The sequence below is a fragment of the Marmota monax genome, unplaced genomic scaffold (genome assembly GCF_021218885.2).
Source record: "Marmota monax isolate L192 unplaced genomic scaffold, Marmota_monax_Labrador192_F-V1.1 WCK01_AAM20220418_F8-fsc00051, whole genome shotgun sequence".
Lineage (NCBI taxonomy): Eukaryota > Metazoa > Chordata > Mammalia > Rodentia > Sciuridae > Marmota > Marmota monax.
In genome coordinates, this window is record NW_026695202.1 from 9,449,420 (window position 1) to 9,465,000 (window position 15,581).

The 15,581-nt window shown below is 62.9% G+C and overlaps 1 protein-coding gene across 4 annotated transcripts in view; it reads right to left on the reverse strand.

Moving 5' to 3' along the window:
- Window positions 1-4,236: 4,236 nt before the first annotated feature.
- Window positions 4,237-15,581, reverse strand: part of Il2rb (interleukin 2 receptor subunit beta) — a 17,311-nt gene continuing 5,966 nt past the window's right edge. For all 4 annotated transcript variants that reach the window (XM_046429290.2, XM_046429289.2, XM_046429291.2 and 1 more), the window contains 8 exons: window positions 15,499-15,581; window positions 14,681-14,759; window positions 13,678-13,783; window positions 12,465-12,613; window positions 11,359-11,524; window positions 10,850-10,970; window positions 9,143-9,227; window positions 4,237-6,984 (listed from right to left, as the gene is read on the reverse strand). The exon at window positions 15,499-15,581 is cut by the window's right edge and continues 32 nt beyond it. In XM_046429290.2, coding sequence (XP_046285246.1) covers window positions 6,238-6,984; window positions 9,143-9,227; window positions 10,850-10,970; window positions 11,359-11,524; window positions 12,465-12,613; window positions 13,678-13,783; window positions 14,681-14,759; window positions 15,499-15,581 — 1,536 coding nt within the window. In that variant the 3' untranslated portion in view covers window positions 4,237-6,237. The remainder of the gene's footprint in view (window positions 6,985-9,142; window positions 9,228-10,849; window positions 10,971-11,358; window positions 11,525-12,464; window positions 12,614-13,677; window positions 13,784-14,680; window positions 14,760-15,498) is intronic.

Genomic DNA, 15,581 nt, shown 5'->3' on the forward strand with positions numbered 1-15,581 from the left:
GTCGCCCGTCATCCAGGGTGACCCCATCTTAACCTGCTCACATTTGCAAAGACACCGTTTCCAAATGAGGCCACACTCATGGCTGAGGGTTAGGACTTGTGTGTACTTTGGGGGACGGTTCAGCCCAGTAACAGGCAGGGTGGGGACAGGAGCCGGCGGCTGCTGGGTGCTCCGGGGGGTCCCCTGGGACCCTGGGTCCTCGTCACTTCAGAAGCCTGCTCTCTCTGCCACCCCACAGCCCTCCCACAGAAATGCAGGTGTGACCAGCGCTGGGACATGGGAGGGAGCCACTCTGCTGCGACCGGGAAGGGAAATGAGCCATTTCCTGGATGTGCCTTTCCCCCAAGTCCCCAGAGGCCACCTCTGTCACCTCTGTCCAGCGCCTGGTGCACCCATTGAGACCCACTTACTCATCCATGCCACAGGTGTTGAGTCTCTAGGCGGTGCCACCCACCGGGCAGCTCCCAGGCCACTGAGGGGCCAGGCACACTCCCACCCCGAGGAGCACAGAGCCCGGGGACAGATGCAGGTGGCCCTGCCTCCACACTGGACACGGAGGGCAGGGGACCCAGCAAAACCTGGGGACGTTCTGTGGTTGCTCTGAGGGACAGATCAGGAAGAAGACCTGGAGGGAGGCCACCTTCTGCATCTGCACCTTCTCCATCTCCATGGTCCCTGAGGGCCCTGAGGCCCCATTAACCAGCCCGTTGCTCTCCCGTCTCTGTGTCCCTTCCCCATCCCACGCCACCACTTGGGGGTCTTGGCTCGGGCCTCTGTCTGACCAGGCTGCTGATCGGGGGATAGAGGTTGGAGAGGTGCTGACGCAATCCTCCAGGGGACCCAGAATGAAACTCTGCCTGTGTCCCTCAGCCTGACCTCAGAGAGGGGTGGGGCCTGCCCAAGGTCACACAGCAAGGCCGAGGCAGGGTTAGGACTGGAACCCAAGCGACCTGATTCCCAGTGACCTGATTCCCAGTGTGCTGTCCAAAAATAAATTCTCAAAGCAGATTTTTAAAAAGGTCCAAAGGACACAGAATTTGCTAAGAAAGCTTCATCCTGACGGGACCCCATTGGTTTGCTGTCACACAGCGGAGGGGGTTTGTGACTGTCCACTTGCTCACTAGCCAGCGCCCTCAGTCACTTCCTCCCCTCATGAGGCTGAGACTGTGGACAGGGCAGCGCCAGGGCCCAGCCAGCCAGGTGCACAGAGGAGTGCAGGATGCGGGGTCCTGGCCGCCTGTTCCTCGCTGCATCCTGGTTTCCTGGAATCAAGCCCAGGTTCCTCCCCGCACCCTGCACCTCGGCTCAGGGCTTCCTGCCTCCTGCCCCCGCCCGGGACAGGAGCAGCAGGTGCGTCACCACCCCGAGGGTGGAAAATATCTCTGAGCCAGTCAGCCAAGGGGACGTCCCGGGGCTGTCATGGGGCCAGGTGGTGGTGAGCTCCAGTTGAATCAACTCCCCCCGCAGCCAAACTCAATGGGTAGCCTGAGACATGACGCCATGCTCTAGGGGCCTCCTGTTCCTCACTGTGAAACAGGACTCAGAATCTGCATCTCTCCGTCTCATGCTGCCGTGAGATCAGCTGAGATATTAGACCTGCACATGCTTTAAAATCTGGAAAGACCTGGGCCCCTCTGAGTGCTACAGATTATGGGTTTGAATCCTTGCTCCGACATGTTCTGGGCTGTGTGACCTCAGGCAAGTCACTGGAAAACTCTGAGCCTTAGAAGAGGACCTCCCTCAGGCAATGTTGTAAGGATCAAGCCAGTTAGCCTGATGCTTAGAACAGCGTCTACAGCACGTAGGTGAGAATATTCCACTGTGACCCTCACAGATCCTTGTCCCCACACCTAGCCCCTCTTCCAGTGCCTGTTGATAAATCCCCATGGCCAAATGGTGGCTGAGAAACTGCATGATCAATCCCTGCCTCTTCCAAGCACCACAGCCAACCACCCATTTCTGAAACTGCAGGAGCCCAGGGGAGCGCCTCCTGCCCAGGCCCTGCCCGCACCCTGCTCTCCTTCCCTGGGCAGAAGTCTGCAGCGTCTCCTTGTGCCTGGTATTTCTGCATGCAGGCTGCACCGTGGGGCCGACTCTGCCCCATAGCTGCCATGCTCCTGAATCTGCCCAGGGTCTGGGCATAGGTAGCATCCTGGGTGGTTCTGACAGAGGTAGCTCAGGGGGCCATGATCAGCCGACTTGGGGCATATGGGAGAGCCTCTTGAAAGTGGGCATGTCCACACGGGGTCCTGAGGTGTGGGTAGGAGTCCGGGGTGGATTGTTTGGGTGCAGATGACCTCAGACCCGGGGATCAGCAGGCACCAAGCCTGAGTCAGTTGTGGCCCCCACTCTCACCCCCCACACCTGGCTTCCAACCTGGAAGGGAAACCCAGAGTCCCAAGCTCACGCCACAATCTGTGCGGCACATGGACTCGAGGCTACCAGGTCTAGGATGACAATTAAAGATCATCCAGGCTGCCTGCCCAGTCACCGGCGGGGCCATGGAGTCACTAGAGCAGAGGGGGCACCTGTGTCTCCCAGGTCGGGCACCACAGCCTTAAGGAGCCAGGACAACAGGGAGTCACTGCAGGCTAAGCAGGGTGTGACATGGCCAAGTGTGGCTCTTAGCAAGACCACCCTGGAAGGACCCAGAGTGGCAAGAGTGGAGGGGCAGGTAGTGGGGACAGGAGGGCCCGGGAAGAGGCTAAATAGGGACCCTGTGGGAGGGGATGGCGCCTGGCCACGTGCATCCCACAGATGCGCTGAGCTCAGACGGGCCTTCCTCTTTCCCAGTCACAGCTTTGGACCGGGGCATTGTTTGCTTTTTCTAAGTTGGCTGCCAGAACACAGATGGAATTCTGCTATTTTCTGCCGTGGGCAGGATCTCTGAGGCAGCGTTGTGTTTGCCGTAAGCCCAAAGCTCTGTAGCCCGAAGCAGCTCAGTGAATCTGGGCTCTGTCGACCACAGTTCCCTTCTTCACCTCCCGGAGCCTCGGTTTCCTCATCCTTAGAATGAGAAGCAAAAACCTGCCCCTCGGGGTCGGGTGATGAGAGGCGCCTGGGGAGTGCCTGGAACAAGTGCCCTTAGCCCTTTACAGTGGGCCTCTTGGTCAGCTGGGGTTTGGTTTTGGGTTCTTTTGCTGGTCGGCTGGGACTCAGCAGGGAGAAAGGCAGAGGGGATTATTCACCCCAGACTTAGACCTATAATTTTGGGGGGGAAATTGACGGTAATCCGCTTGGGAATCGTGGGCACTCAGAGTTGCTTAGACGGGATCTGGAAGGTGGAGGAGGAGCAATCCAGCTCCACAGGAAGGAAGCATGAGCGGCTAGAAGCCCTCCCGCCTCTTTTCTCCCATCCCCCAGATCTGCCTGAGGGCCTCCTGCTTCCCCAGCTGGTGCCGGCCTTTCTCCTGCAATCCAACCCAGGGGACCTCTCTCTGCCTCACTGCTCCCACAGTTGCCAGCTGCCTCCTCCTGTCCCTTCTCCCCAAGGTCCATGCTCTAATCCCCACTAGATGTGACACAAGGTGACTGTGGCCCATCACTCCATCACCACCTGGTGTAGGGTGACACCTTTCTGGACTCCCCACCAGCTCAGGTCTCTCACCAGACCCGACGGGACAGCTGGGCTCCCTGGGCTTGCCTGCTCAGAGACACCTGTCAGCCTTCCAGTCCCCTCTCCCTCAGCCCACAGCGCTCCCTGCCTGGGAAATAGGAATCGGGAAAAATAAGAACAAAGGAACCTAAGAGGTTATGTGGCCCACAGGTGTCACCGGGTGCCAGCTCTGATCAACAGGAGGTTGCCTCTGGCACGGCACTGGAGGATCGAAAGCTGCATCCAGGAAGATCTGTGATCCATTAGCAATGTCTGCCACGAGTGGAGTTTTATGAATGTCAGGGATGGCCACCCACAGCCTGGTCTTCATTTTTATTTTTATTTTTTCTGGGCACTGAAATAGATATGTGTGTGTGTGTGTGTGTGTGCACGTGCATGCAAGCCCTGCATGCAAGCCCCTGCATGCACATACAGATAGATATAAAGCCATCAATTAAATGAACCCTTCCCTAAGCACAGACCTGTGCAGGATGGGGCTGAGGGTGCTGGACACAGAGTAGGAAACCTGCTCCTGAGACATTCCCTTTATAACCCTTTTGCTTCGGCTCAGGCAGGAAATTTCCATTTGGTCTTCCCCCTCTAGACTGAACTGAGACAACAGATTTCCATCAGGCAATGGATTTAAATACTATTTTGTTTTATTGTTTTTTACTTTTTACAGTTAGCTTTTATTTACAATGAAACCCATTTTCCCCATTTACAGAAGCAGTTTTCCTTAAATAAATGAATTTGAACAAAAATAGTGAAATGATTTAAAGAGAAAAAAAATATGATGATGGCCGATCGAGCTCATGAAGAGAAAGAGATATTCACGAAAGGCCAGGACTTGAGAAACAGAACCTTCCCAAGGACTCTTCAAAGCCGTGGGGGGCCAACGCTATTAACATTGTGGGGATAAGGAACTGAACGCAGAGAGGTTTGTATTTTGCCCTGGAACACACAGCAGAGTGCCAACGTGGAGCTCAGGAGTGACCAGACCAGGACCTGCAGCCCAGGTCACACAGCAATTTAAGGCAGAAGGTGAGAAATGACACCGGTGTGATTCAGCCCTTTCCACAGTGAAGATCCAAGACTCTCACAACCTCAGGGAAGGGGAGTTTATTTTGGCCTAAAGAAACAAAAATGGTCAAGAGCGCCCTGGGCAGTTAGAGTTTCTGTGTCAGGATCCCGATGCCCTCAGCTCACGTGGTTCCACTTCTGGGAGCCTCATCCATAAGCACCTGCTCCCAGAGGCCGCCCTCCCTCCCGGAATTCAGACTGAGAGGTTATCTGATTGGCTAGATAAGGCTACGTCTCCCTGATTGGACAGAGCTTCAGCCTATGGGTGGGCTTGTGGTCAGGCACCCAATCAGCTGCCAGCGGGACCCATAAGAAGCGCAAGCACCGGGTACCCAAGTCAGCCGGCTGCGGCCTGGCCTCTGCCCTTTGGAGGAGCGAGGCTGTGGTCACCCCGGTGTGACCAGTGCCCAGGGCAGAGGGCAGAGAAGCAGAGGAGTGGCAGGAGCACTGGGAAGGACAGGGCCACTTGAATGGGCAGGAAGGGCTGCGTCTTGCTGGGGCAGGCTTGGCCTCTGTGCGGGATCCTGCCCTCCATCAGCTCATCCAGGGAGCCCAGTGGGGTGCGGGGTGCGGTATCGAGTGCAGTGAAAAGACACTGAGGGCCCGCTTTCTGGAGGACAGCTCAGCGCGGAGCAGGCGGGCCCCGGCGCAGCGCCCCTTGGCCGCGCCAGGGTTTACTTTCCAGCAAGCCTCCCTGGTGAGCCGTGAGGCCATCGTGGAAAGATCGGCAGCGGGCATTCTGCAGGGGCGCTTTGTCCATACTTGGGCCACATTTAGGATGCAGCCTGCAAGCATTCTGGGCTCAGGAGAAAGCCCCCAAAATAAGTAACAGGGCCTCTTTCTCCAGCCACCTCGTGCTCCTAAAAGTGGGTCCTTCCCGGTGGAATCTGGAGATTTGGGCACATTCAGGAAGGCAGTGTTTCTCCCCAGGTGGAAGCAGAACTGGCCCTGGCATTTGAAGGATGCAGCGGAGGCCATACCAGGTGCAGGAAATACCACACGCAAAGTTTTGGGATACAAAGCAGCTCCAAGTGGCTCAGTAGGACCCTGGTGAGGGTCCAGATGGGAGAGTCCTGATATGATGCTGGAGGGGCAAGTGCCAGGCCAAGAAATGGAGCTGGGCAATGGGGAGCCATGGCAGGTCTGGAGCAGGGGAGGGACCTGGCTACATCTGTATTGTGGATGCGCACTTGTCCTGTGGAGGATGGGCGGGAGGGGGCGGGGCTGGGGCAAGAAGCCCATTACAGAGGTTGGGTTGAAGACCCCTGGGAGCCCTGAGGACAGATGTCAGCAAATGTCTGTGGGATGGAGGAGAAGCGGTGCTTCAGAGGCTCCACTCATGGGACTCCATGAGTAAAGAGGAGGAGGGGAGGCCGACCCAGATCCTGGCTTCGACAGGGGGACCAGGGAGCAGCAATTGAGTATGTGGGGCTGGGTGGGGCCATCTGGATGGAGATGTCTGGGGGCAGCTGGACACCAAGCATCCTCAGCAGTGGACTGTCCTCAAGGACAGAACGCGCCCCTCTGCAGGCCTGGCTGGCCTTCCCCCACTGGCCGTCAGTCTACACCAGGTGAGCTGGGTCCTGACCCTGGAGTTCTTGGAGGGACAGGTAGGCATCCGTGTTCAGGGCCAGGCCGGAGGTAGGGGCTCTGACCCAGCCTTGCCCAGGAGGGCTGGCCAGGCAGGAGTCGGCTCCTTCCCTGGGGCCGGGGGCAGGGTCCTCCCTCCCAGCCTCTCCCAGGACTAGCTCCAGGGAGGACTGGGAATCCACCAGGTTGGGGGCTGCCCGGACAAGAGGCCCCAGGGCCTGGGGGCCCCAGTCTTGGGGGGCTCCCTCCTGCAGGGAGGAGGGCGGCCTCTCTGCGCTGGCCCCACGGCCCCCGGGGGCAGTGTTGGGGGAGCCTCCGAGGAGACCGGGCGAGAAGAGCAGCAGGTCATCCCCTGGGGGGAAGGTGCAGTAGGCATCCTCGTCCCCGTTCGCGGGCGGCAGGGGCGGCAGGGGCGACCCCGTGGGCACCCCAGGCCCGCCCTCTTCGGGCTCCTCCTCCGCGCAGGGGTCAAAGGTGAAGTACACCTGACAGGGCTCGATCTCCAGGGCGTCGGGAAGGTGGAAGAAGAAGTAGCCCTGGTTGGTGAAGCAGCTGGTCTGCGAGTGACCGCTGGGCGAGGGCGAGGGCGCCTTGTCCTGCTGCAGCAGGAGCAGCTGTGTGGCCTTGGCGTCCTTGTCCAGCACTTCCAGCGGCGAGATCTCGGCCGCGGGGCCGCCCGGGCTGAAGGAGGTGGAGGGCAGGGGCGAGCAGAGCCACTTCTGCAGGGAGAAGGCCCCGCCAGGGTGAGGCCGCGGTTGTCCCCGCGGGCCCCCAGGAGGCCCACCCCACCCCTGGGCTCTGCACAACTCTGGCTCACCAGGGCCCAGGGGACTTCGGGGTTCGGTGTGGGCACCTGCTTGTGTCCAGCTGCCACAGCAGGGGACAGAATCCCCAGAGTGCCGTGAGAGTCTGCGTGGACCAGGCCCCCAACTTAATGGCACCAGGGCCCAAGGGCACATCCTGGGGGAGAAGCCGGTCCTGCCCCGTCTACCCCAAGCCCCAGCCCCAGGGTTACCAGGCCAGATGGCCCAGGGTCCAGGCTGCCTGTCACAGGCAACCTGGGGCAGAGCCGGGACCCAGGAAACATCTCTGTGTTAATGGGGGGGACAGCGGGCCCTCATTTTCTTCTCCCTCCCAGTGCCCCACAGCCCCTCGCCCTCCCTGTTGAAAGCAAGTGCCCACCCACAGGTCCCAGCTGCTCAGAAGCCCACACAGTCCTGGTGTGGAGTGGGGAGACCCAGGTTCCAGCCCCGATCCTGGCACTTCCCCGCTGTGTGACCCCAGGCAGGCCACTACACCTCTCTGAGCCTGTTTCCACAGAGGTCAGCCACCTCCTTCTGACGCCCTCACTGCCGTCTCTTGGGTCAGTGAGGAGACAGATGTCAGGTAAGAAAATAGGGGGGGGAGGCTGCGGAGCACAGCGTAGAGTGTGGGCTGCAGAGGTCAGGGGACAGTTGGCTCCTCAGGAAGAGGCCCAGTGTGACCCGCCGCAGGGTGGGTGAGTCAGAGAATCCAGCAGCCCTGGGTCCTGGGAACCGTCAGCAGCAGGGACCGGGGGCTGCCCTGCCCCTGACAGGCCCGAGGGCCTAGACCTCCTACTCCGGGGACTGACAGAGCAGCAGAGAGCCTGGCTCTCCTGGGCCTTCGCTGTGCCTGCAGGCCTGCGGGACACCTAGGAGAAGCCCAGCCCCTGCACACACCCACGTGCACACGCTGACCCGTGGGCCCGGCCAGTAGTGGCCCCGTGGCCTGGTAACCCTGGGGCTGGGGCCTGGGGTAGGCGGGGCAGGACCGGCTTCTCCCCCAGGTGCTGAGGGGAAGCCTCGCTAGCCCTGGGCCTCCTAGGGATGTCCCCTCCCCACGCCAGGCCTGGGCCAAGGACCTAGCCCCAGGGATGACCGCATGGCCTCCCTCTCCAGGAAGGAGCTGACTCCAGCCTCGGGGCACCCTGGGCCCTCGGAATTGGGGCTTTGGCTGGAAGAGGCATGGGGTGCCGGGGACAGCGGCCGCCAGCCCAGTCGCAGCCCCCAGCCCAGTCGCAGCCCCCAGCCCAGTCGCAGCCCTAGCCCAGTCGCAGCCCCAGCCCAGTCGCAGCCCCTGCTGTGGTCCGACACAGCCCGCGAGCCTGGCCTTTGTTGATGGGATCCCGCTACCTTGACACCGGGGGAAGGGCTCTAAGGGTGACCCCATGCCCCCCTCAGGGGTGGGGTAGCCGGAGTTTTGCAGGTTCCAGGAGGGACCCCTGCTCGGTCCTGAGAACACACAGCGGCTCCTGACAGCGGGCCCCACATGGCCCTCATGTCCCCCACTGCCCTCTGACCTCCTGACCTAGGGGCCCTACATGGGATAGGGGGGAGCAGAAACCCCTCCCAATCCCTGGGCTCCTGAAGCAGCTGGGGCTGGGGAGGGTGGGGCTGGGGCTGCAGGTAAAGCTCAGGTGTCCCCTGACCCCACTCTGGGCTGCCTCTTCAAAGAAACCCGATCTAGGACCCCAGGTGGCTGAGGACCTGTTGATGTCTGTGATAAGTGGCGGGCTGCCCAGGGGCCAGGCAGCAGACAGTCTTCCCCCTGTCCCTGGAGCACTTCCCCGGGCCAGGCATTGTTCACAGGGCAGTTCACACAATCCTGTTTGCTCCCCACTTTACAGGTGAGGAAGCTGTGGCACAGAGAGGTTCTATGGTTGCCCAAGGTCACACAGCCATGTGGGTGGCAGGTACCACAGCCTGAGGGTGTCTGTGCCAGAGTCAGGGACAGGAGCCTGCACCTGACTGGGGACAGCACACTTTGTCATTCTGTCTCCTCTCACTCAGGGCAAAAGCCGCCACGGCTGTGCCACCGCCCCACCCCACTGTCCCCACTGCGTGCCTCCGGTCCTACCTGCAGGTCTCCTCCGTGCTCGGAGCTCAGCTGGGAGAAGAACTCTGAGGGGTCTGGGATGCGACACTTCATAACCTTCTTCAGCCTGAACAAGGGAGAGGAAGGAGGGTGAGGACAGGAAGTGGCCGCAGTGTCCCCTGCCAGAGCCCACAGCTCTGCGGGCAGGTCACAGGCCAGTCCACATTCACCCAGTCAGGCCCCACTGCAGGAGGATGCTGGGTGGGTTCTGGGGACACAGGAATGGCCACCAGAGAAGGTCCCTGACTTCAGGGTGCTGACATTCTGAGGAGGAGACAGACATATACCAGGCATGCCACAGTACCACCATCCTGTGGAGCAGAGTGTACTCAAGAGGACGCAGAGGTGGGCAGAGACCACACAAGCCAGAGTGGTCAGGGTTGGAGGTGGCTGGCACAGAGTGAGGCATGAGAAGGGAAGTAGGAGAGAGTCCTCCTAGTCAGGGATGCCATGGGTAATGGTTCAGGTTGTGCACTGTCCAAGGGCATCTGGCTTTGGTGGGTGGACAGTGAGTGGGGGGCTGAATTCCAGCCCTGTTGTTTGCCAAGCTGAGTGTCAGAGATCTGTGTGCATCTGCCTGAGGAAAAGGGCACTGTTTTCTTATTTGCATTAAAGTTCCAAATGGCTGGTGGAGGCCCTGGACCGTCAGGGTGTATTCCAGGGACAGTGGGAAGTCTCTGAAGAGTGTTAGATAGAGCATGACACAGGAGTGGACTGAGGGGGGCTGAGAATGTCAGAACCACCACACTGGGCCCAGATCGGGAGAGTGGGGCTTCCACCCCAGCCTCACTGCTAACTGGCTGTGTGGCCTCAGGCAGCTCTCCTTTCAGCAGCACCAGGGCTGACCTCAGGTGGCAGTGTCCCTGGATAGAGGGGTGGCCTCCTCACTACCCTTCCACACAGGAGCGAGAACCACAGCCAACAGCCCTGGTCCCAGGCCACCAGGCGCACAGCACCAGGTCCTCACTATGGCCTTTTTTAAGACCCCAGAAAGCAAACACTGCCCACAAGTCCAGGTTCAAGGTCAGCCTCCCTCTGGGCTCCGGCCACATCGGCCTCCCGGAGTTGTGTTCCTGAGGTCCCTCCCTCTTCCTACCCAGGGCCTTTGCACCTGCCGTTCCTCTGCCTGCAGGGCTCCCCGTCCCCTCCGCCCCACCTGGGAAGCTCCTCCTTCAGATTCCAAGGGCATCATCCCCTCCTGGGGGACACGACCCCTGCACCCCCCAGCCGAGGTCCCTCTCCCTGTCACCTGCTCCTGACTCCTGGTACCTGCTGTCCCTGTCTGCGTCATTGCCTATTGGTTAGGAAGCACCCGCCTCCTCACGGGCTGCCCTGGGTGCTGGGAACAGGCCCGTGTCTTGCCCTCCTGTTCCCAGCACAGAGAGGGCTGGAGGAGTGGACACACAGCCTGGGCAGACCCGGCAGGACCCAGGCTCGCAGAGAGGGCACTGCCCAGGGCAGGGCTCAGGGGCTCTCCCTGGAGGCCGTGGCCTCCCCGACTCCCCCCCTTGGGCTGACACTTCCTGTCCTCACCCTCCTTCCTCTCCCTTGTTCAGGGCAAGGCCAGGTGTTGGTGGGGCCGGCCCTTGGGAGCAGGTGCAGGTGGGGCAGGGGCAGGGGCTCAGGGCAGAGCCAGCTGGGGGGAGTGCCCGCTGGGTAAGAGCGCGAGGAGCAGAGGGCCCTTCTTACCACGGCCCGATGTACCCGAAGTTGGCCAGGAAGTAGACGGAGACCATGAGGCCCACAGCAACCCCGAGGCCCAGGATGGTGTGGCTGAACCAGGGCAGAGGCAGGGTCTCCTTCCCAGGGGCTGCCCAGGGGGGAGGGAAGCAGGAGACGGGTCAGAGAAGAGGCCCGCGTCCTGCCCGGCGCCTGTGCTGGGGGCTGGGGTCCAGCTTAAGGCCACCCCTCCAGGAAGCCAGGCGTGACGCTTAAAGGAAATGACACTCCAGAGCCCCTGGGCTCGGCCAATCCCACGGGCCCACCTGGGGGCACACAGGGGCCGGGCCTGGCCTGGCTTGAGCCTGAACGTCACAGGGTGCCAACCCGCCCTGCACCCGCCACAGGCCATGGAAGTCCCTCCCCTGGGTGAGCCCTGTCCCCGCAGGCTGCATCAGGAGCCAGCAGGGGCCTGGGGGCAAGCTCTGCGCCCCACCCGCTGCCCCAGAGCCACCCCCAGGTGCCCGCAGCCCCGGTACCTGCAGGCCTCGTCCTGAAGGCCAGCGGCTGGCTCCAGGGGCTCCACACAGTGTGGTCGCCTCGCTGGGGCCTGACCCGCACCTGCAGCTCATACGGGGTGCGCGGGGTGAGCTGCTCCAGCCAGATCCATTGCTGCTGCTGCCTGAGACTCAGCAGGGCGGCCTCCTGGGCAGGGGCAGGGCTGTCAGCATGGGGGGACAGGCCCCCACTGCCCACGGCACCTCCCACAGCAGAGCCAGGACGCTGGCCCAGCAGCGCCCACCCTGATCTGCCACCCCTCTCCCAGCCTTCCCGATGGCTCCCTGACTGCCCAGCTGCTGGGTCCCCAAGCCCCAGGGTCACCCTGACTCCCTGCAACCTCCACACTGAGCCATCTGCCCGTGGGTGTCTCCACCAGAGGCCACCTGGGGACCTCCACTGGAGTCCCATCTCCGCGAGGAAGAGGGGTGGCTCCACAGGTGCCCACCCGCCTCGGACGCCTCTTTCCCTTCTTCCTGTCCCCCAGACACGTGGGCTGCGTCCTGCCTGTGAGAGGCATGACGTCCTCTGTATTTGGAAAATGGTCACCTGAGTCCCAAGTGGCCCCCACGGTCTCTCTCAAATGTCTGTCCCTGTAGTTCCCTTGATGGCCCTTGTCAATCCATGTCCCCATCTCGCATCCTCGTGTCTGCCTACCGCCCTCCCTGGGAGCATGTGTCGGAGTCCCCAAGAGTGGCCAGCTCCCCAGCCTGGCCTTCCACGCTCAGTAAACGAGTGCAGAGAGGGATCAAGTGAACAGAGGAGTAAGTGGGGACCCGCGACCCCCCGGACAGGGCACTCTGGAGCGTGGAGAGGCTGCTTCGTTGCCCTCTGAAGCCACACGGGGCAGACGGTGGGCAGCAGCTGCCCCTTGGCTTCATGGGTCTTGTCCTGGGGGCTGTGTGGATGCACCCCAGCTGCATCCCCAGGCGGTGGGCAGCACCATGCAGTGGGGGAGGTGGGGACAACTCAGCCACCCGCCCCTGCCTGGGGCTGGCGGGACTTGGCTGAGCTGGAGGACAGACAGGAAGTGGACATGCAGCAGGACAGGGAGGAGCCGGGTGGGCCGGGCCGGGCCGCCTCCTACCTCCCAGCTGTGGCCCGGGGACCGCGTGCGGACCTCAAACTCCAGGTAGGACTCGATGTAGTGGGAGACCAGGGAGGTGCGCCAGGTCACGTTGCATGTGTGGGTCCCAACCTCGAGGACCTGGAGGGAGTCGGGGGCCAAGAGGCGCACTGGGGACAGGAGAAAAGAAGGGACAGCTGGGTGCCTCTGGGTGGTGACAGCAGACCGTCAGGCCGCACGGGCACCCCTGCACCGCTGACCCTCCCTCCCGGCTGCCGTCCCTCCCCTCCCCCATGCTCGGGGCTGTCCCTTCCTGCAGGCCCCTGCTCAGAGCCTCCGGAGCCTCCTGGCCGCCCGCCTGCTGCTGTCCCTCCAGCACGGACCACCCACGGCGCTAGTGTCTGCTGTGGCTCCCTTTTCTGTCTCAGCCCCGCAGAGGGTCGGACAGTCGCTGTGGCCAGTCAGCTGTTCGCACCAGGGTCCAGGCCGCAGCCTGGGGGTGGCCCTGAGCTGGACAGGTGTCTGGGGTCGAGGGAAGGCCTCCTGCTCCCCGAGGCTGGGCCCCGTGCCCTGGCCCTGGAATGGCCCCTGGTTTTCAATGTGATGGTCACAGGGGATTCTGAAGCCCGGCTGACCCTCCTCTCTAGGGCTCAGGTCTGAGCCAACTACGTGCCGAGTGGCTTCCTCGACTGGGCTCAGAGTCCCTCACCAGACTGTGGCCAGGCGGCTCTGGGTACCTCTGGAGGAGGGGACGGGGCTCAGCACGTCCCGTGTCTGCACCCCTGGTTCTCGCCACCCAGCTCTCCCCTAGAGAGGTCCCCCAGGTCAGGGGAAGGGGGTGGCCACCGGCCACTTCCAGCCAACCTTCCCAGAGCCCTGCTGGGCACAGGCCTGGTGCCAGGTGCTCAGAGAGGAGCCCAGGGCGAGCGAGGCAGTGACACGTCAGACGGCTGAGCTCAGGGCTGGGCGTCAGGTGGGTGGCTGGAGGAGGGGACCCTCGGAGCCTTCAGGGTGGGGGGACCTCCTGGGTGGGTGGCCTTCCAGATGGGCCCAGCACGCCCGGGGCTCAGAGGCACTGCTGGTGGCCAGGGTTCAGGTCCAGGCTGCAGGGCGGGGGCCAGGGAGGACAGCCAGGGCCACCCCTGAGCCCAGGGCGGGAGCCGTTGGTGGGTGGTGATGGGGACAGAGCCCTGCAAGGCAGGAAGGGGCGCCCGGCCCGCCGGCCCTCACTCACTGCTGTGGAAGGGCCTGAAGGCCTGGCTCTTCAGCAGGCGCCACCGCCCGTCCTCCCAGCAGACCAGGCTGATGTTGAGGACGTCCACTGAGTTCACGGGCTGGGACTGCAGGGAAAAGGGGCCGTGTGGCTGCCAGCCGCAGGGGGGCTCGGGGACCGCCTCAGGTCAAGGCCTCCCGCACTGCTCCCAGGTGGCCTCTTGTGGCTCCAGAGGCCACGCCTTCCTCACTGTGACCTGTGGCCACATCGCCTGTCCCCTGACCCTCGAGAACCCACAGAAGCCAAGGAAAATGTGGCCTGGGCGTCCCTGATGGAGAGTGCCCAGATGCCACCCGGGATACGGCCATGAGCCCCCCAGAGGCAGCCAGCCGGCAGCCCCCAGGGCCAGGGCCAGTCCCAGCTGTGCCCTCCCTGGCTGTGACCTCGGGCAGGGGCCCACCCCTCTGACCCTCCTTTCTTCATGAGTGAGAAGGGACGGTGCTGGGGCCACTCACAATGTAAGGACCCATGGACAGCAACAAAGCCAAGCGCCCGTCCATGCGCTCCAGCCTCACGAGTTCCCCCCGGGGAGCCGCCATTACTGCTCCCATTTCACAGAGGGGACACCAGGGCACTGACGCTGCCCAAGGTCATCCATTTGGGGGACGATGCCACCAGCCCTGCTGTCCAGCTCAGTCCCCACACGGCCCTATCGCCCTGCGTGCCCAGCCGTAGCACGAGTCCCCTGTGGGTCCTGTTACTGGGGCTGTCCCCATTTGACAGGGACGATGGGTGTGTCACAGGACCCACAGAGCGCGGGGGACGCGGCCTGGACAGAGGCGCATGGCCTCACTGGTCCAGGACAAGCCAGGCCAGGCTGAGCTCTGACCCCGGGTCCCCTCCCTCCTGCCGCCGCCTCCTCAGCCCGGGAGCCGGGGAGGTGGCCTGGCCACGCGTGTCGGCTCCAGGGCCTCTGGAGACCCCGTCCGGAGCTGGACCCCAGCTTCACGGCTGGGCTACTCACATCCGGCTTCCCGAGGACCAGGTCACAGGCCCAGGACGCCTGCCTGCCCGGGGACAGCTCGCAGGTCTTGTTCCAGGGCCTGCAAGGCAAAAGGGCATCCTGAGGAAGAGGGAAGGGCCGCGCGCTGGGAGGACCCCTCTCCACCCTGGGCAGCTCTTCTGCCACCTGGAGAGGACCCGACCCCCACCTGCCCCCCAGTGCTCCCTGGGGCAAGCGCCTTCCCCACCCTCAACAGCCATCCAGAGCCCAGAGCTCCGCGGGGCTCAGGGTGCCGTCCTGAACCTGGCCTCCAGAGCCCCAGGACTCAGTGCCACCAGGAACCAGGCCCAGGCTCCACCGGCCTCCCGCTGCCCACCCCGCCCCACAGAGCCCACTCTGCCCAGCCTCCCTGCCTCCCTGCCTGCGGGGACCAGACTGCACCCAGAGACACCCTCACCAGCTCCCTCCCAGCCCCCGGGTCCCCAGGCACTCCCTTTCCCTGTCCCCACAAGACAGCACTGATCCAGCTAATGGTTCCCTGTCCCCACAGCTGCCCAAGGCGGGGGAGTCCTCTCAAAATCCCAGCCCACAATGGAGCCCAGCCTCGGGGAGCAGGAGGCCTTCCCTCGACCCCAGACACCTGTCCAGCTCAGGGCCACCCCCAGGCTGCGGCCTGGACCCTGGTGCGAACAGCTGACTGGCCACAGCGACTGTCCGACCCTGCCCGGTCCTGTTGGCCCGAGGTTCTCAGTGGCTTCCTGGGGCCCGATATGCAGGACTCGGTGGCTGTCAGATCCCAGGCCCCGAGGTCCTGCCGCGATTCCAGGGGCCACACTCACCGGACGTTGGACTTGGCATGGAGCTGGCAGGACACGCCCTGCGGGCCCCCCTCCCGGCTCCACTCGCAGGAGATGTTGGCTTT